Source organism: Danio rerio, chromosome 4 (genome assembly GCF_049306965.1).
Source record: "Danio rerio strain Tuebingen ecotype United States chromosome 4, GRCz12tu, whole genome shotgun sequence".
NCBI lineage: Eukaryota > Metazoa > Chordata > Actinopteri > Cypriniformes > Danionidae > Danio > Danio rerio.
The window spans coordinates 23,578,078-23,599,541 of NC_133179.1; the positions used below are offsets into that span (position 1 = coordinate 23,578,078).

At 34.2% G+C, this 21,464-nt stretch overlaps 1 protein-coding gene across 50 annotated transcripts in view; it reads right to left on the reverse strand.

The window, feature by feature from the left end:
* The window catches only part of magi2a (membrane associated guanylate kinase, WW and PDZ domain containing 2a), a 328,630-nt gene that overhangs the window by 222,237 nt on the left and 84,929 nt on the right, over window positions 1-21,464 (reverse strand). For 34 of the 50 annotated variants that reach the window (XM_073946393.1, XM_073946369.1, XM_073946377.1 and 31 more), the window contains exons 1-2: window positions 8,753-8,967; window positions 4,516-4,632 (exon numbers count right to left, since the gene is read on the reverse strand). Coding sequence is in view for 16 of the 50 variants with exons in the window: in XM_073946372.1 (XP_073802473.1) it covers window positions 4,516-4,632 (117 nt within the window). In the remaining 34 variants the exon portion in view is untranslated. Of the gene's footprint in view, window positions 1-4,515; window positions 4,633-8,752; window positions 8,968-21,464 lie in introns of those variants that run through there. The other 16 variants (XM_073946372.1, XM_073946344.1, XM_073946347.1 and 13 more) reach the window with 1 other exon arrangement.

The window sequence follows — 21,464 nt, forward strand, 5'->3', positions numbered from 1 at the left end:
TGATTATGAGCATTACTGTCATTACTCAGCAAGCAGCCAATCACGCCACTGATAATGTGACGGCAATGGGGACACGTCCTCAACTTCCTCTGGAGTCACTGTCTTTCCCTGTTTTTTTTTTTTTTTTTTTTTTTTTACACACAAACTCAATTCTGCAATAATAAAATTCTGTGAAAAGCAAACCGAGTGGGCTTCAAGCACTACATGCAAACCAAAACTGACAAGTCAGTCTCACAACAAGATCTAGGTATTTTCTGAATGTGGAAATTGTATGAATTTGTACAATGCACTCTTAATGAAAATGTATGATTTATGTAAAAATAAAGTATACAGTTTCAAATTTAATCCCACCACTAAATCTATGGTATCAATGGAATGAGAGCAGGTGAAAATAATAATTATGTATTATGAGGTCGTCCAAATTAGTGACATTATACAAATCATGCTAAAACAGTTATTAAAGAAATCATTTAAAATACTTAAATCATATATGTCCATTTTGTAACAGCTCAATATGTCATGTACAATGGAATAAATGAGGTGATATAAACTGTTCATAATACACTTGACAATCATTAAGCATGTTCCTAAGCTAACCATGTGATAATCTCACATTTAAATAACTGTTTTTTAAACAATAGTGATGTTAGCATTGGTGCTAAGTTAGGAGCGTGAAATATGTATACAATAGTGCTGTTAGCATTGGTGCCAAGTTAGGAGCATGAGGGTAGCAACAGACAAACTAATTTGTCCAAATTTAGAAAAAAAAAATAAATAAATAAAAAAAAATAATATATATATATATATATATATATATATATATATATATATATATATATATATATATATATATATATATATATATATATTAGGCCTGTGGTAAACAAAACAGAGTTTAACAAACAACTCATTCTATTACCATGATGCTAAACAGTAGAGTCTTATCTCAGAGTTAAGTCCAATAATGTGCAATATTAGCATTTTGCTTAAGCTAAAACACATGAGAATAAAAGTATAATCAAGTATAATCCCAAAACTGCATATTTTGCGATGTGACTCTTGTGGATGAGCACATTACGATATCAATGCGGAAACGACACATTGTGCAGCCTTAAATGAGACCCAATGAAATTTCCTCAATGCAATCTGAGATGGGCAAAACCAAGCATCTAAAAAAGCTACCAAATTGATCCTGGCTACGTTTTGGAACAATCTTGTTGTACACCTGTGATGCCCCTTAAAATGCTTTCTAAGTAGGCAGCTAGGTTTTGCAACAGGGCTGCTGTATTACATATGAATGAAAACAAATTTGTATGCATGGGTTTTTCAGACTCCCCAATCTGACTTCCTCTCTACCTCAATCTCTCCCTTCTTATTTCAAGCTATCGGTGTCCTTGTTTCTCTTTCTTTCTGCAAACGCTCAATGAATCCGACATCTGAGGCGGTTTATCTAGGGTCCTTGCACCTCATTCTCATTTTTAAATCGTAATCTCTGTCAGTCCGTCCCTCTGTCTCTCTCTCATCTGTATTCTCCATGGCGCTCTCTCGTTCTCTCGGGTGCGGATCTCACGTGTCACTCTTTGGTCTAATGGAATCACAGCTCAGTCTCTCAGCTGGACAGTAATCACTCTCTCTCTCTCTCTCTCTCTTTCTCTCTTTCAATTGCTCACTCGCTCTCACACATAACACAAGGGCTTCACTTGAGCAAAAGCCTCATGGAAATCCTTTCAAGTATGCTGCAGTCCAAAGACAGAGCATACTACTGTGTATAATACCCGAACATCTATCTGATTATAGACTAAAATTCACAAACAGATACATAGTTGTCTTCATTATGACTATAAAGTCAGTACAAGTGTTTTAAAAAGATGCTACCAAGGAATTGTCAACCAATAAACTAGACTTTTTGTTTCATAAAGCTCCATGTGCTTTGCTGTGTACTGAGGATCAGTCAAGCCTGCAATTTTGCAAATGCTTGTTGTGCACTAGACATCATGCTTAAGATTCCAGGTGAAAAATACCATTGACTCACAATGGGCGAAGGGATTGAGCCATTACGACTCTATGTACATGGCTTATGGTTTCCAAGATGTAGAATCAAGGAATCCAGCAATAAAACTTGAATTTGTTGTATAACAGCATGTCAAGGAATTTTGTCATACTGCAGAGAGAGCTGACTTGCATATTGCATCTCTTTTAGCTAGACGAGTCAGTCTTCTCAAATGGAGACTTGTCATTCCTCCATCACATAACATGTGAATCCGAGAAATCTTTAGCTGCATAAAACTTGAGGAGTTAAGATGTTTACTTGCAGGGTGTCTCAAATCTTTTTACAAGACCTGGAATCCTGTTTTAGGGATTTTTGTTGATATCAGCACTAATATATATGAAACTACTGAAAAGAGAGAATATGGACTTGTAGGAATATTTTTTTTATCTATTCAAACACAATCAGTTCTTACTTTTATTTACTTATTCATTTGTAAACTTTCATTCTTTCAAAAAGTTTTTATTCACTCATTTTCTTTTCGGCTTGGTTTCTTTATTAATCTGGGGTCACCACAGCAGAATGAACCGCCAACTTAGCTAGCACATAATTTACGCAGCGGATGCCCTTCCAGCTGCAACCCATTACTGGGAAACACTCATACACTCTCATTTACACACATACACTACGGACAATTTAGCTCAACCCGTTCACCTTTACAGCATGTCTTTGAACTTGTGGGGAAACCAGAGCATTTATATTATACTACTTTGTGTGGCAAGGCGGTGCGATTTGGGATAAATATTGAATTGCAATTTTTTGACAGATATTGTGATTTGATTTGCGACTTGATTTTGAAGTCAAGATTCAGCTCAATAATCTGTATTGAAGATTCTTACTGCTAAAATACAGTGAGTGTTAAAATAAAGATATTAACGTACTCCAACATGCATGGCGAAATGGGTAGCGATCGTGCCTCACAGCAAGAAGGTTGCTAGTTCGAGCCTCGGCTGGGTAAGTTGGCATTTATGAGTGGGGTTTGCATGTTCTCTCTGCGTTTGCGTGGGTTTCCTCCGGGTGCTCCTGTTTCAGGAGGTAAATCAGGTAAATCAGATAAGCTAAATTGTCCATAGTGTATGTGTCTGAATGAGAATGTATGGGTGTTTCCCAGTGATGGGTTGTAGCTGGAAGGGCATTTGCTGAGAAAAATGAATGCTGAATAAGTTGGCGGTTCATTCCACTGTGGCAACTCCAGATTAATAAAGGGACTAAGCCGAAAATAAAATAAATGAATGAATATCCCATTTTGGTGTGCGAATAGCAAATCCAAACATTTCAAATTGTGAGTGATTCAATTTCGCAGCCCTAATGTGTGGTCTTGTCAAATACAAAGATAAATAAACTAAAACAACAAATTATCATATAGTATAAAGAGTGCCTATCAAAATAAAAAAATGTACACCTCCCATCAATTACACACTTAATGAGCATGTTTTACACAATTAGTTTAACACAAATATATAGGGATTTGGGGGGTATGGGGGGGTTAATAATTTATTTATTACTCACAATTCCTAAAAAAATATTATTTTTTGTTAAACTGATTAAGTTTCAAGATCGCTATTAATTGTAAATTATTCATAGCTTGAATTAGGCTTGAATTAAGTTAATTAAATCAGTAAAGTCCAGGGAAAGAATTGAGGAAAAAAAACTATTTGATCAAATGACATATTTTGACTTGGACCGAACTTTAATCATTATTTAAAATATTTGAAAAATGGCTTAAATAATATAATTGTATAAAATAATACATTTAAATAATATTAACTAAAACATTATGCATTCATGTTAATTAATTGATTTGAAAAAATAGTAGATATAGTATAAATTGATAATGTTATCATAATGCAAAGAAAATTTGTGATCTGATAAGATTATAAAAAATTCTTACACATTGACAAAAACATTCCAAATAACTCCAAGGCATAAAACCCTTTTTATTTATTAACATAATTATACCATTTCAAATCAAACTAAATAATTAATGCCTTTGTGTTTTTTTCATAGACACCTCTCACAGAATGTAAATTTTCTTGAGCAAAATCCACTCATTTCAGTATTCAATTAAATGTCATAACTTCCTGATGCAGATTTCACAAGTCATTCACTCACACAGATTTACCATATATACAAACAGACATCTCCTTCATTAGAAAGTGACAGCAGACACCGAACAGTTTTTTCTCTTCATACACTTTTCGCTCGCTTTCCTAGAAAGCACCAAAACAACCTAGCAAGCAGCCAATGACTAAAACCAGGTCCATCCAACTCTTTACCAACAACCCAAGCATCACTGCAAAATTCAAGAGACTTTCATCAACATAAAAATCTTCCTTCCCCGTTCGAGTCCTTAGACAATGTCAGGCAGGAAAACAATCAATAAAATGCCACTGACCATGCCAAGAACACCAAGCCAGCGAGGGCACCGGTGTCGAAGGCTAAGAAAACAAGGGTGAAGAGTTACTCACAAGGTACTGTTCGCAGATAGAGGTTGTCCCGAATGATTTGCTGCAGCTCGTGGTCCAAAGAGCCCTTCTGGAAACGCAGGTTGAGGTACTGTCTGAGATCTTTATCCACAACACCTCCTGTAATACACACACACAGGTTTAGATGACCCTCCACCTTGATATAATCTCATCTGATAACATAGTCCACAGCGTTTACCTCACATTCACAATAAACCCGGTGAAGATATGCTTTTGTGTGGAGTTTTCCTCTCGTAATAAAGGACTCCATCAAGAAAATGTGTGTTTAGCTTTCCTATTTTCTAAGGAAAGGGCCTGACAATACTGCAGCGAACCATGATTTAGTCACTTGATACAGAAATCTGACTTCAAAGCGATCACCTGAAGAGCTCTGAGAATACGCTTGTGATAGTTTGCACTTTGTTCTCTTATCAGAAAGCTTTTTCAGGCTCCTAAAAGTGTCTTTCTTTCCTCTTGAGCTTGTTTTTTCATTGATAAAAGCACACCGGGTCATGGATGCACATGGTGGATATAGAAATGGGTTGAAATCTGAGCACATGTGTGTGCAGGAATTCCCCGTGGGGCTTTTTAGTGATGAATACACACTCACGCACGTCGTCATCATTATTACAGCCGGTGATGAAATGAGGAGGGGGTTTTCTCTTTGGAAAATGTGCCTTATCAGCAGACAGATGGATGGAGAGGGAGAATGAGAGTGGGGCTGAAGCGAAGAAAAAAAAAGAGAAAGAGAGAGAGGCTTGGGAATATGGAAATAACCTGGCGGAATATATAGGCATAAGTAAAATGCAGGTAGGTATTCCTCCTCCACACACATACACAACTACATACACACACACAGCATTATTTTTTCTGCTTCTTTTAAATCATTCAACAAACTTCATGGTTAAGCTCAAATCCATAAAACATCAATGACCCAAAAATAAACTGTTCAGAGTACTAAAATTGATGTTTCAATCAGGTACAAGACTTATAAAACTAAAATTTATAGTAATTAATTAGTAAATCAATTTCACAGCAAATCTAAGATAGGGTCAGATGATTTAAAATAGACAATTTGGATGTGTGCTTCTTCAAAACTGGCGTTACATTAATTTTGAAAAACAGTGACAACATAGTGTTTCTTTAAGTTTCTAATCTTACAAATAATGAGCAATACACTGATGGATCATCTCATAGACATCGCTTTGAAATGCTACAGTGTTTGTGTCTACCTCAATGAAGAACAGCTAAGCAATGATCATTGTATCCAATCACAGTCATAACTGTTGAGCATGTGAACACAGCACTCAAATGTAGGTACATTTTTTGTACCAACTGATGCTAGTAGTCAGTACTTTTGTTGTCTCTAATACTAGTGTGTCAAATTGCAAGACTATAGTGACACATAATAAAACTATATTATTTTTTTTAATCCTTTCAACAAATATTTTTTTAATGAGCCACATCATCCATTTTTTTTAGGTGTGTCTGTATTTAAATCCTAATATTAGTGACAAATCACTAGTATCTCAAATTCCTCCAAATTTTATCCTAATTCCTCCAAATTTATACTTTAGCATCAAGTGTTTAGCGTACTCCATGGCATATCCCCAGTAAGTAACCAAAAACGTTGGGAGTATTTATACTCTTGCTTTCTGTCTGTCCTCCCAAACGCTGGGCAATAGGATTTCTACGCCACACTGAGTCAAATTTGTTTACTGGTGTTTTGAGATTACACCAGAAAAGCATGTGATGCAAAAGTATTTCAAACTCACACTCATTCAAGGTAGAAAGGAGAACTGGTAAATGTCCACCAAATGGACACAAAACAAAAGGACAAACAAATATGGAGTTTCTCCACGGTAACTGAAATTAGTTAACCGCCACTGGCTCCGCCCCCTTGGCTCTTGGCCTTGACCAAACTCATCCCTTCTGGCAAGCTGACCAATCACAGATCTTGCACTTTACATCATCAAAACATGTACACTACTAGTCAAAACTTTGGGGTCAGTAGGATTTTTAAATGTTTTAAAATGAACTTATCCTGCTCACCAAGGCTGCATTTATTTAATCAAAAATACAGAACAAATTATATAATTGTGAAATGCTATTGCACTATTAAATAACTGTTCAAAAGTAAAAAAATATATAAGTTTATAATTTAATTTAATGATTTATTTAAGTGATTTTAAACATGAATTTTCACCTTCGTTACTCCAGTCTTCATTACTCCAGTCTCCAGTCTTCTTCTTCTTAATAATAATAATAATAATAATAATAATAATAATAATAATAATAATAATAATAAAAACAACAGTGGTATAGTAAAAAAAAGCAATATTAATTTTATTTTAAACTATATAATAAGAAAGCAGTTATTTAAAATTGTAATAAATATTTAACAATTTTACTTTTTTTTTAAATTTAATATATGTAATGAAGAGCTTGATGCTTGTTGAACAGAATAATTTTCTTAAAAAAGAACATGAAAACAAAAAAAAATTTACCCCGAACTTTTCACCACTTTTGTAGTTTTTTTTTTTTTTTTGGTGCGCATCAGAGTCTGTGAGGTATGGCAAAGGTTATGCGATTGTGTGAAGGCTACATTGGAACTACAGCACTAAATCAATAAAAAGTACAAATTTCTCTTGGATCTTTGCTCCTTAAAGGACAAGTTCAGTCAAAATTTTCAAAAGTTTGGGTATATAAATTGTTTAAATAGGTGTCATTCATTTCCAAGACTAGTAAGATGAACATAAAGCATTCCTCTTTATTTCTTGTTTGTTCCACCAAACTGTTTTTGAAAAGCAATAAATCAACTTTACTATAATTCATTCATTCATTTTTTTTCGGCTTAGTCCCTTTATCAATCCGGGGTCACCACAGAGGAATAACTGCCAACCTATCCAGCATGTTTTTTACGCAGCGGATGCCCTTCCAGCCGCAACCCATCCCTGGGAAACTTTACTATAATATAATGTTTAAATCTTTAAATAGCTAGTTCATCCATCCATTTGAAAGCAAGTATTTCATTTCAAGTCAAGGCAAAATGTACAGTATTTGAATAAAAAATTGCATCAAAGCATTATTGCAATAACTGTTATTCCAAAGAGAAGTAAGCTAAATTCAATTAAAGCTTATATCCTTTAAGATAATATATATAAAATAAATAAAATATTTATTTGGTTTGTCCTTAACATTAGTTATAGACTAGTGAAAACATTGACATTTGGTGTCAACAACATCATTGCGTTTCCTCAGTGTGATCCATCATCTTAATTGAAAAAGACTCTATGGTTGAGCACACAATTCATAGTCAATTTTGGTCTATTTTTAACAGCGTGATCACACATATTTAGAAGACACATAATATAATGTAGTTCATAAGCCAAATGGAGTTTCTGTATAGTGAATTTAAGACATTTTTTTTTCAGCAATATAATCAATCCACTTTCACGGTCCCAATATTTTCAGATTATAAGTCTAGACTGTTCCTTATACAAAACTATAAAATGTATTTAATGAGACATAAAACTCATAAGGACATGTTTTTTGTTTTTTTTTTAAATATTTTTGGAGCTCAAAATTTAGGGCTCTGGTCCCCATATTCTCATTGTGTAGAAAAGAGCAGCATAGACATTTTTCTAAATTTCTCCATTAGAAATGTCTCCTTTCCAAAAAAATAAAAAATAAATAAAAAAAATTGTAAGAAGATCTAATGTTCATTTTCATCTTCCATAAACCCTAATTTAAACACACACACACACATGCACAAATATCACCAGCACATTTAACCCAAAAGCAAAAGAATATTGTCACGAAAGACGTCATTCTAAGTAATTATGCTCATATGGGTTTCAGAAACTGTTTTATTCATCCTTCAAAAATGCACTGAACACAAACACCATCCATCAATTCACGTATGCACACCTTTGGATATAAGAACTCCACATAGAGCAAACACGATGCGTCTACAATAACCTACTTCAGACATACCGGTTAACCAGACATGACAATCATCCTACACATGCACACACACTCACACGCGCGCACACACAGTTAAAGGAAACCAATCAAATAATCCCGTGCTTAAAAATCCAACACAGTTCAGTCTGGATGACACAAGGACACCAAATGAATGGCAAATAAATCACACAGAGAAACAAATCAAGTCTGTAAAATCTAAATCCTTGCTCAAATCCCTTACAAATACACACATTCAATTGGTAAGTCGACTCACAGAGCACAACGGAGCGGCACTTCTCCTGCACGGCTCAGCCAGATGTTGCAGGCGATGATTTGAGCATGTCTGAGATTGCATGCATGAGTGTGTGTGTATATGTGTGTGTGTGTGTGTGTTCAGTCCAGGTCTCCACAGGTCTGCAGGTTTTCTATGAGCATTAGATGGTCTCAGTGCTACAGGCTGTCTCTCAGCACGCTGCCGTAACAGAGAGTGTCGCTCTGCAGTGACCGAGAGAGAGAGAGAGAGAGAGAAAGAGAGGTTGAGCATTGGGACGCTGCAGAAGAAACGTGCCCTGACAGTGGGAGCCTATCACAAAACGCTCTCTCTCTCCGTGTGTAGGAGATGGAGGAGGGGAAGAGATGCATCACCCTCTATGGGAGGATAGGAGATGTGCAGGCAAAATTTTTGAAGATTTAACTTTTAATTTAGATATATTTTAATATTTAATTGACATACTATTTTACTATTTTAATTAACATACAGTTGAAATCAGAATGATTAAACCCCCTTTGATTTTTTTTCTTTTTAAAATATTTCCCAAATTTAACAGAGCAAGGACATTTTCAAAGCATGTCTGATATATTTTTTTTCTTCAGGAGAAAATCTTATTTGTTTTATTTGGGCTAGAATAAAAGCAGTGTTTAATTAAATAAAAAAAAAAATTAATGTCAAAATTATGAGCTACTTTAAGCTATATTTTTTTTTCGATTGTCTCCAGAACAGACCACTGTTTTACAATAATCTGCCTCATAACCCAAACCTGCCAAGTTAACCTAATTCACCTTAAGCCTTTAAATGTCACTTTAAGCTGTATAGAAGTGTCTTGAAAAATATCTAGTAAAATATTATTTACTGTCATCATGGCAAAAATAAAATAAATCAGTTATTAGAAATGACTTATTGAAACTATATCATGTTTAGAAATGTGTTGAAAAAATCTTCGCTCCATTAAACAAAAATTGGGGAAAAATAAACAGGAGGGCTAATAATTCAGGGCATTAAATAGTTCTGACTTCAACTGAATATTGTTATTTTAAAATAATTTCACAAAAAAATAATAATAAATAATGTAAAGCAAATGTATGAGATGAGTTTCTAAATTTATAACACAAAATAAGACATTTCAGAAAATATATTTTATACTCGCCAAGGCTGCAATTAAAAAAAACAAACAGTAATGCAGTATAATATGTCTATTAGTTTAGTTTTAAGGTGTTTTATCTGTGAAACTGTGAAATATTAGATGAACTTAAGTTTAAAGAATATTGAACTTGAAGTAATAAAATAAAATTATTATTTAATTAGATTTTTTATAATTATTTAATTACCTGATCACCTGATCATTAAAACGATTTTCTAACATGATGATCTACTGCTCAATAAACATTTATTGCTATTATTAGTGTTAAATGAATTGAACTACTTCATATTTTTGTGAAAACAGTTCATTCAAAAGTGCCATTATATGCTTTTATTAATCAAGAACACGTTAAATTGTTAAATAGTAAAAAAAAAAAAACTAACAATTTATTTCAAATAAATGCTGATTTTCAGAATTGTTATCAAAAATCAGGTCGCACAAAGCTATGAAGCAGCTACGAAGCTACAAAGCTTAGAATACGTTCATAAATCTAAGAATTGTTTTTAATGATTGAGTACCAATAACAATTGATTATAATCAAACAGTGAATGAACATATTATGCAGGAGAGTAATGCTGGAGGATCAATTGCCATTTTAAATTGTCTGACCACTGTTCCAGAATCTTATAGTTTATAAAAGAATAAAAACTATATTTATTTCATTTAACATGTATCTTTTTTATCGCATCGAATAACAAATTAACAGATTGGTTTTGATACTGTTTTCGATTCTGATACTATACTTCTATATTCAAATAATACTGATTATGCATGGTTAATTTGAAAAAAGGACCAACATCACTAGTACCATATACTGTTAAACACCATACACTTACAATGTAATAAGGACAATTGCTAAATACCACACAAAAAAACCTGCCTATGCTAATGAAAAACTAATTATATACATTTGGTTGTTGGCATTCAGGAGACATTTGTGACCACCATCACGCATACACAATCGCAAAACAAACAAGTGAATAACATCTGTTGATTTAACATGTTTCACACTCACGCTGCATTAAATCATAAAATCATTATTTGCTCCATGCAGCAGTACTGCACCTTACAGCCCAGCAGGCAGATGTAGCACTTTATTATAGTGTAATGTCTCTGTAATGACTCTGTGTGTTTGTGTGTGCTTGTGTGCGTGTTCTCATATTTGGAGTGGGCATCGAGAAGACAGCTGTTCAGATAATAAGCCTCTAATTAGGAGAGAGGGACCAAGCTGAAATGAACAACAAGTGTTGAAGAATGTACCGTCTTATAGGCTTGCGTTGCACAAAAAATAAAACAATTAAAGTTGTGTGAGAGTGCAAAATGATAAAGAGAAGAATCTATTATTCAAGTTATTTTTATATAGGCCATTTATGTAATATGATTAAGAAGCACATTTAAATTGAAAAGTAATTCTCAAAATGTATTAATTATTGTATATGTGTTTTGAATTAATTAAACTGTTAGTAACTGCAACAACTTTATGGCATCTAGCATGGTTGGTATTTAGTATTGTTGACAAAATATTATACAAACAAAATATTTTCTAAATAGATTACACACAAAAAATGACATTTTCATATTTTACTTATACTCAAGTGCTTCTAAACGTCTGCCAAACACAAAATAATATATTCCGAAGAATGTTGGAAAAAACAACCATTGACATCCATAGTAAGAATAGTAAAAAATACTATGAAAATCAATGGCTGTTTTTCCCCCAAACCTCTAGTGTATCTTCTTTTCTGTTCAACAGAAGAAACTGAATCAAACAGGTTTCGAACAAGTTAAGGATAATTAAATGTTGACAGAATTTTCATGTTTTTTAAGAAGGTTGTGGGTGGGGGGGTGGCCAGTTGACATTTAAATTTCCCTGTCACAATTATTTAGCTAATATATTTAATTTACTTAAATTTGCCAACTTAAATTGTTGCATTGTTTGATTAACATTAAAAAATATTTTTTTTAAGTATACCTCTCCCCCAGAATGTTTAAATCTTGCAATTGTAAGGTATAATCTCGAGTTAACACCTCACAATTTTGAAAGAGAAAAATATCTAGTTGTGATATATAAGCTACAATTTACAAAAATGTATAATAATAATGAGAATAATAATAACAACAACAACAACAAAAAAAACAACGATAATAATAATAATAATAACAACAATTGAAACCCCTTAAATTCAGACACCCTTGAATTTTCCACTTTTTTAAGTGTTTGCTAAAATCATTTAAGTACACAACATCCCATACTGTAACAAAACAAAAAAAAATAATAATAATAATAGACAGAACTGCTGAAATATCACATGGTCCTAAGTATTCAGACTCTTTGCTCAGTTTTTAGTAGAAGCACCTAATACAGCCATGAGTCTTTTTTGGGAAAAAAACAACAAGCTTTTCACACCTGGATTTAGGGATTCTCTGCCATTCCTCCTTGCAGATCTTCTCCAGTTCTGTCAGGTTGGATGGTAAACGGTGGTGGACAGCCCTTTTTAAGTCTCTCCAGAGATACTCAATTGGGTTTATGTCAAGACTTTGGCTGGTCCATTCAAGGACAGAGTTTATGTGAAGCCACTCTTTCGTTACCGTCGGCCCAGTCTGAGGTCCTGAGCACTTTGGAGAAGGTTTTTGTCCGTGTAATCTCAGTACTTGGCCACATTTATCTTTCCCTCGATTGCAACCAGTCGTCCTGTCCCTGCTGTTGAACAAAACCCCCAAAGCATGATGCTGCCATCACCATGCTTCACTGTTGGGACTGTATTGGACAGGTGATGAGCAATGACTGGTTTTCTCCACATATATCGCTTAGAATTAAGGTTAAAAAGTTCTAACTTGGTCTCATCAGACCAAAGAATCTTATTTCTCACCATCTTGGAGTCCTTCAGGTATTTTTTTGCAAACTCCATGCAGGCTTTAAGGTGTCGGGCCACTCTGCCATAAAGCCACGACTGGTAGAGGGCTTCAGTGAAAGTTGACTTTCTACAACTCTCTCCCATCTCCCGACTGCATCTCTAGAGCTCAGCCACAGTGATCTTTCGGTTCTTCTTCACCTCTCTCACCAAGGCTCTTCTCCACCAATAGCTCAGTTTGGCCAGCTTTTAAGAAGGGTTCTGGTCATTCAAAACGTCATCTATTTAAAAATTATGGAGGTCATTTGCTTTTAGGAACCTTAAGTGCAACAGATTTTTTTTGTAACCTTGACCAGATCTGTGCTTTGCCACAATTTTGTCTCTGAGCTCGCCATGCAGTACTTTTTGACCTCATGATTCTCATTTGCTCTGACTTGCATTGTGAGCTTTAAGGTCTTAATTAGACAGGTGTGTGGCTTTCCTAATCAAGTACAAACAGTATAATCAAGCACAGCTGGACTCAAATGAAGGTGTAGATTTATCTCAAGATAATTAGAAGAAATGGACAGCACATGAGTTAAATATATGAGTGTCACAGCAAAGGGTCTGAATACTTAGGACCATGTGATAATTTAGTTTTTCTTTTTATTAAAACTGCAAAATTGTCAACAATTCTGTATTTTGTATTTTTTGTCAGTATGGGGTGCTGTGTGTACATTAAATTTTTTTTTTTTTTTAAGATTTTTCCAAACGGCAGATTTTTTATTATTATTATTATTTTTATTTGTGTTTATTAAGACAATACATCATAGTATACAATACAACATAGGAAAAATTACAGATCCTCTTATTTTTCTTATTTTCCCACTATCCACTCAAAACAGAATAAATTAAATGCATGAATCATAAACAAACATATCCTTTAAAAGAAAATAATATTAAATTAAAAATTAAATTTAAATTCTTTATAAAAAAAAATAATATATGAGTATGGTTACAATAAGAGCATATATATATATATAAATATATATATATATAAATATATAAAAAAATAAAGCCTTTGATACAATCTAAAACAGGTTTCCAGGTCTTGTAAAAAGATTTGAGAGATCCTAAGAGTGAACATTTTAAGGGGGGCTGAATACACTGTATACATAATTATTAGTTTATATCTCACAATTTTATTATCTAAAGAATTAAAAGAAAAAAGACCAGCTGAAACTAGACAAATTACAGTCTGAGTGGCCCTTTAAACATATTAGCAGGACATTTTTAGATATTTCATCATGGAGATATTTATCTAGAGTGGAAAAGATAAAGCAAAAGTGATCCTTTTATGCAAATTAGTAACCTTTAGCATGCAGTGTAAAACTCCAAATTCATTAACATTACACTCTATTTTTCATTACAGTTTTTAATTCAACAGTTGTACTTGTCCAAACGTTAACTAAAAGTAGGATTTAAATTAGAAAAGGGAACAAATCAATATGCACATGCATGTTTAGGTATTAGGATATTAGTGCATGAGTTCTCATTTACGTACCATTTATTAAAATAAATCAGACTGTTTCAATTACGTTTTATATATTTTCATAAAAATAATTAATAAAAAAGATCAGAAAAATCCCCAAAAGTCATGTCATTGACTCAAGAGAATTATACTCTTCTTTGATAAAGTGCCTTGTCTTAAAAGTATCAATCATGTTCTCTACAAAAGGTCCAATAGTCTGAATGCAGAAGTCTATCAGAGTTGCATCAAACACACACAGGCACACACACACAAACATACATACACGTACACACACACACACTCATCTCTCACACTGGGAGTGGCGTTAGAGCGGCTAATAGAAAATGTCCATCATCCTCAGCCTCCATCATTTACACGCACACACACACGCTTGCACACACTCATACACACAGGCTGTGTTTCTCAGCTCATTTTAGATATCACACAATGACAAGTTTATAAAAGATGAGTGATGTTTCTGTGAAGAAATAAAGATCTTGTGTGCCGCGTAATAACCCTGGAGATTAAAGGGCAGGAATGTACTTCTAACTGTCACATTTGTCATACATTGGGAGACTTATTTAAAGCTCTTAAATTTGACACAATGTACGGAGCTGCTCACAAATGTGCAAAACAGGTTAGCTATGATTTACAAGTTAAACGGTAGATTACATAACACACAAAAGTTTACCTCAGCTTAGCTCTGTTTAGTTCAGTTTAGTGCAGCTTAGTTTACTTTAGCTCGTAGTTCAGATATCTCATATATATATGAGCAATATCACACGAGTAGCAGTGCAATATGGCTGTATATCGGCACTGGTGAGAGGCGTGCAATGGCACGAGGCCGCAGGCACTGCTACGAGTGTGATACCGCGTTTATACAACAGTTTATAATTGTGGATATAAAAACAAAATCAAACATGGAGAGTCTCAAAAACCCTTTTGTATGAGGAACTACTTTCTTCCGGATTCAAATCATAAGCTGACAGTTAAACAGTTGAGTTTGCATCTTTTAAAATTTAGATCTGTAGTGTCTGCTTTTTGCTGGTTGTATGTGGGCGGAGTAATACACAAAGGGTAAAGAGGCTGTAGGAGTTCTGATATTGCAGAATATTGCACGGCTCTCAGCCAATCAGATTTAAGAACCAGACAGAACTGTTGTATAAATGAGCAATATCACACGAGTAGCAGTGCGATATCCCCCACCAGTGCCGATATACAGCCATATCGCACTGCTACGAGTGTGATATTGCGTTTATACAATAGTTTGACGGCATAATTGAGTATATAAAAACAAAATCAAACATGGAGATTCTCAAAAACCCTTTTGTATGAGGAACTACTTTCTTCCGGATTCAAATCATAAGCTGACAGCTAAACAGTTGAGTGTGCATCTTTTTAACTTTAGATCTGCAGTGTCTGCTTTTTGCTGGCTGTATGTGGGCGGAGTAATACACAAAGGGTAAAGAGGCTGTAGGAGTTCTGATATTGCAGAATATCGCACGGCTATCAGCCAATCAGATTTGAGAACCGGACAGAACTGTTGTGTGTGTGTGTATATATATATATATATATATATATATATATATATATATATATATATATATATATATATATATATATATATATATATATATATATATATATATATATATATATATATTTATTTTATTTTACTGGTAGGTTAATCCTAAATTTGATCACAGAGAGATCGTATCTGGCGCCATTTAAATTACATGTATGAAAGCATTTAGGCTTTCTTGTTAAATATAATGATGGCAAAAGAAGTTGTGGTAGGTTATTTGGGATGTCATTGATTCCATTAAAGGTGTTTTCTGAAACTACTTGTTACATAAAGCTACATAAATTATAAATGATAGGAAATTGCATATGTTTATTAATCCTTCGAATTACTGTATTCAAATCTGTGTTTGAAAAACACAAAAACGAAGATAGAGATTCAGTCTTTAGTCTTTTGAGTTAGTTACGAAGTTACAGTCAAATAACACAGAAGTACTGGGATAACAGTTTATGGTTTAGATAAAACCACTGATGTTCATGATAAAGATTAAAATCACAGTCATATGCATTTAACGACGCTAAAAAATGAAAGTTGTAGGCAGCAATTAAATTATTTAACCAATAGGTGGTGACAACCAGTCATCAGAAGTATGCCACCGAATAATTCTTCAAACATGACACATCTAGCAAGGAAACATAATTGAGCGAATAACTAAATCATTTATTGAAAATGAGACAAAAAAAAATGGTTTGTACAAAGGATAATGTTAGATTTCTACATCTGCAACAGTAGTAGCAGTGAACTTTCACTGTCCTGAATATTTTACAATTTATTTTTATTCAGCTGATTGTTTCTTCATTTCATTTTTAATAAAATGGCAGGTTCTAAGTTTTGTTTGTTAAAACCAAAACTGTCTTGCAGCGTTGTTTTGTAATAAATGGAAAGCAAACTAAATTTGCCTCCTCCCCTTTTTGGTTGATCCGAAAAATGGTCGCTTCAAAAGCATTATTTAAAGGTCATTTATAATGTTGGGTCATTGATAACTAAAATACTGTAGTATGTAACTAGCACTGTCTCTCATAGCTGTCTCTCATTGTCTCTCATAGCTGTTAACAAGCATTATTACTGTACGGTCCTCTGGAATACTTGATTCTGATTGGTCAACCCTGATAGTCCAAGGTATATCATTTCCAGATAACAATCACTGAAATGAATAACACATTTTATGGCATGTAGCCAGGTAGAAAGCTAGGCAGTGTACATATGTGATGTTTTTCAAAGAATTAAGCCCTTCAATCTATAGCTTTCAGGTTTGTATCAGGCTGCTGATACAGCTTTCAGGCTTTATTCTACGATAATCTTTGTACTTTATCATGCCTATTACAAGGGTACTTGCCACAAAATTATCCAGTTATACACAAAACATTGTTCTGAGCCATAATAGTTTCTTAATACCTTAATTTAATGCAAACCTGACAGAAATGAAACTGCCAAATGGAGCATCTACTAATCTACATGTTATCCATTCACAAACTAAACAGACAAAAACAGTCGCAGAGAGAGACAAACATATGAACATGGATGTGAATGAATTCAGTGACAGTCAAAATGATCTGAAGTACCCAGATGAGCCTGTATTATTATTTTCTGCGGTTGTTATCTGGGAATAACATACCTTGGAATGTCATGAATAACCAATCAGAAACACTGAAAGTATACCATGTAATCTGTAAACTGTGAGAACAACCACTTAGATGTACAATTTCCCTTTACATCTTTTTTTTTTTAAATCTGGTAGAACAAGCAAACTTAATTATTTTTATTTTAAGTTTGACAAAGCCTAAACAAAACTTTAGCATTTTCACACAGTTCAAAACAGCTCAAAAACACATCATTCTAGTGCAATTTAGTTCAGCATGGTTCAGTTCAGAACGGTTCAGTTCACCACAGCACGATATTTTAGTTCAACTTAGTTCAGTACAGTACATCACAGCACAACATCTCAGTTCAGATCACATCATAGCAGTGAAGCACAGCTCATCTAAGTGCAGTTAAGCTCTGTTCAACACTTCTTAGCTCTGTTTAACACACTTACACCATTCAATACAGTTTAATTCAAAAACAATTGAATCTGAAAGGTTGAGTTAAAGCCAGCGATGTTAAATTAACACGATTGTTTATTGTAGCGCTGCCAAGCAATCTCTTGTCCGCCTCGTCTCTTGTCTCTGAGATGTCTGATGGTAATAAGGTGCAGTGGAGTGTAGCTGATTACAATGTGCTGTCTGTTACTGCAAGAACAACTCCTTTAAAAATGTATCAAAGTGCGCGGCATCTGGCTAGCGTGCATGCCTTCCATCCTTATGAGTTTATAACCTGATGAGCTCAAATCCCAAGAGCATCGCCAAAAATAAAAACAGCCAGAACACTACTGAAATGAAAAATCCTATCTTCATATATATCTACTGCTGCGTTCTCCTCGTTCTGTCTTTCTGTGTGTGAGCCGGAGCTGATCAAAGAGCGTGTTTATGTGTAGGGATCAGGGTGGAGATGCTGTAGTCGTAGCTATCAAAGGCCTGTCTCATCACATGACACACGCCGCCCGGCAGACTCTCATTAGTCTCGCCTAGCCAGACATTGACTTGAGGCAAAAAAAAAAAAAAAAGTCTGGTCTTCAATACAGTGCATTCTAGCCAACAAGTACCCATTTAAACAAGAATTTTGTATTTTAGTTTTTGGGGACCATATGCAAAGTAGCCTATTATAGTTCTAACTGTTTTCTTGTTAGAAATATGGGTAACACTTTAAACTAAGGCAGTGTGTGGAATAAATTTGTTTGTTGTTAGTTCATGTTAACTTAATAACATGAAATAATGTAAAGAAGGATGGATTTTGATTTTAATCATGCATTAGTACACGATGAACTATAAAACTGTGTCTGTGTGTGTGTGTGTGTGTATATATATCCATGCAAATTATATATATATATATGCAAATTATGTAGCCAGAGCTACGTGTGGCTTCATTTTGTCTTTAAATCGAATGCTACTGGGCGGTTTGGCACCACCAACAGCTTCTGTTTCTTTTGTGGTACCAGTAGACGAATTACCTCTATGAGGATGGCTTTTCCGATGTTACCAGGTTTTCTTTTTCTGGATTTTGAAAACACTGTTGGTTGGGTTTAGGGAAGTGGGTGATTGAGTCAATTGGTGCTTTTGAAAACACTATTGGTTGGGTTTATGGAAGGAGGAGGATGTCGGTCAGTCAGTCAGTCAACAGTAGTCTCTGGTGGATTTTTACTAAGAACAGCAGGTGTGATCTCCAGTATATAGGGGTATATGTAATGAATATAGGGGTTTGTATCATAGTATATTAGTGAGCCTGTTTTTTTTTTTTTTTTTTTTTTTTTTTGCAATCTTTAACAGATTTTCCAGATGGACCATAGTAAAGCTCAAAGTGTCTTCTTTCCAATGATCCCTAATTTGTGTTTGTAGCTATTTTGTTGCTTACTGGGGTCAAGAACAGTTTCCATTTTAAATTAGTTAGGTATAAATTCCACCAAAAATGTTTCTCTGAATATAGTTTTAACTCATTTATTACCATTCATCTTTGTGAAATTGGTCACTGAATGTCTGTCAGCTCAGTTGCTGTGCTGTATTTCATGTTGTCGCCACAAGCTGGACTCCTTCAGGAGCTTTTTTGTTGACTTAGTACAGTATATTGAATATCAGTAAGAGAGATCACTTTCATCAGGTTAGTGAACCAGTGCAAGTAAAGAAAAGCCAAAAGTGAAAGTGGTAAAATCAAGCAAAAAAAAAAAAAAAAAAAGAAAACACTGAGAGTATGCAGATCGCACTGTTATTTCATTACTGTTATTTCATTCCCATTAAACATGTTGTAACAAATTCTAACAGTTTTTAAAATAATTTTTATTATTTGCTTTTTTTATTTCTTACACTTGTTTCTTTTATGCTTGTTCATGTAAAGCACTTAGCATTACAAATTACTTTAAGTATGAAATGTGCTATTTAAATAAACTTGCCTTGCCCTGCCTAATAAAAAGATGTTCTAATTCTGTCAAAATTCCATATTGAAAAGATTTTGCAAATGATGTGACAATTAGTAATGAAAAACATCAGCAAAAATGAATCATATTCCTTATAAATTCACATTATGTTAACTGCTTTGAGTGCTACTTTGTTTTGGTTTTGAAATCCATAGTGTTTTACTTTTGAATGGAGAATACACGATACACGCTACTTGACCATCATCTGTAGTTCCTGTAGTGTTTTTAAGCTTCTTTTTAGTCCACACACTTGTAGCAAAACCACAGACATATTTCAGATGTCAGTTTGGTATTCCATGACTTAAAAGATGACACATACTCACATCTGCACACATACATGTTACTAAGCAGAAAATTTAGCCAGAAAGCATCATTTTTGCACACTGACTTAAACACAAATCTTTTCACTCTCCAGCTGGGCTACGGCAATAAATGAATAAAAACTAGCTTAGCTCAGCACCAATTTCCAAAACCCCGTTTCAAGCCAACAGGTTTAATACATAATATCGCAGGGGTAAAATATTAAAATGTGTGTTATGATCTAAATGAACTAATGGCAAAATGCATTCGCAAATTTATTCGAATGACAAACACTTTTGCACAGAGACGTTTCGCAAAGATTTTTTAGTCTGTTTCATCTTTCGCACAAGCTAAATAGATTTCTGCTGCTACTCTCTACGAGGAGCGCCTATTGATCAGGGTTTTTTTTTTTTCGCATGCAGAGAGAGGATTGGAGAGAGGGGAAGAGAGGCAAGGAAAGAATCAATGGAAAGCTTCTTAATTAGTCTTAAATATAAAGCACTAAAGTTCTGTTGCTTAGCACCACTGTGAGATTTTTAAAAAAGTCAGTGAGGTAGATATCTAAACAGTAGAAACACAACAAAAATTATGCATTAATGACTATCAGCTAGGGATGAACATATAAGGTAATTTTAACAAACTTTAATAAATATTTCTATATTTTGAAAGCAATAACATATTGGTAAATACATACACATTTTGATATTCATTTTTTTAAGTCTGAATAAATGCAGTGCTGAACAGATTAAGGCAAGACACTGCAGACAATTAAACTAAAGATAATCAGACTCACAATAAAAGGAACTTTTGGAAACTTCTATAAAACTTGGAGTCCTTGTCCAGAGTATTTAAGAAAGTGAAATGTTTCTAGGTGACATGGTGGCGCAGTGGGTAGCATGATCGTCACACAGCAAGAAGGTCGCTGGTTCAAGGGTCAGTTGGCATTTCTTCTTGCTTGTCTTTGTTGGGTTTCCTTCGGGTGCTACGATTTCCCCCAGAAGTCCAATGACATGTGCTGTAGGTGAATTGGGTAGGCTAAATTGGCCATAGTGTATGTACAGTATGTGATTGAGTGTGTATGGGTGTTACCCAGAGATAGGTTGCAGCTGGAAGGTCAGCTGCTGCGTAAAACATATGCTGGATAAGTTGGCGGTTCATTCCACTGTGGTGACCCCAGATTAATAAAGGGACTAAGCTGAAAAGAAAACGAATGCATGAATAAATGAAATGTTTCCAAAAGTCTGAATACATTGCTCCTTATTGGTATTATCTTTTATTTCCCTCCACTAGCAACCTCATCTTGAGATTTTTTTATTTAATG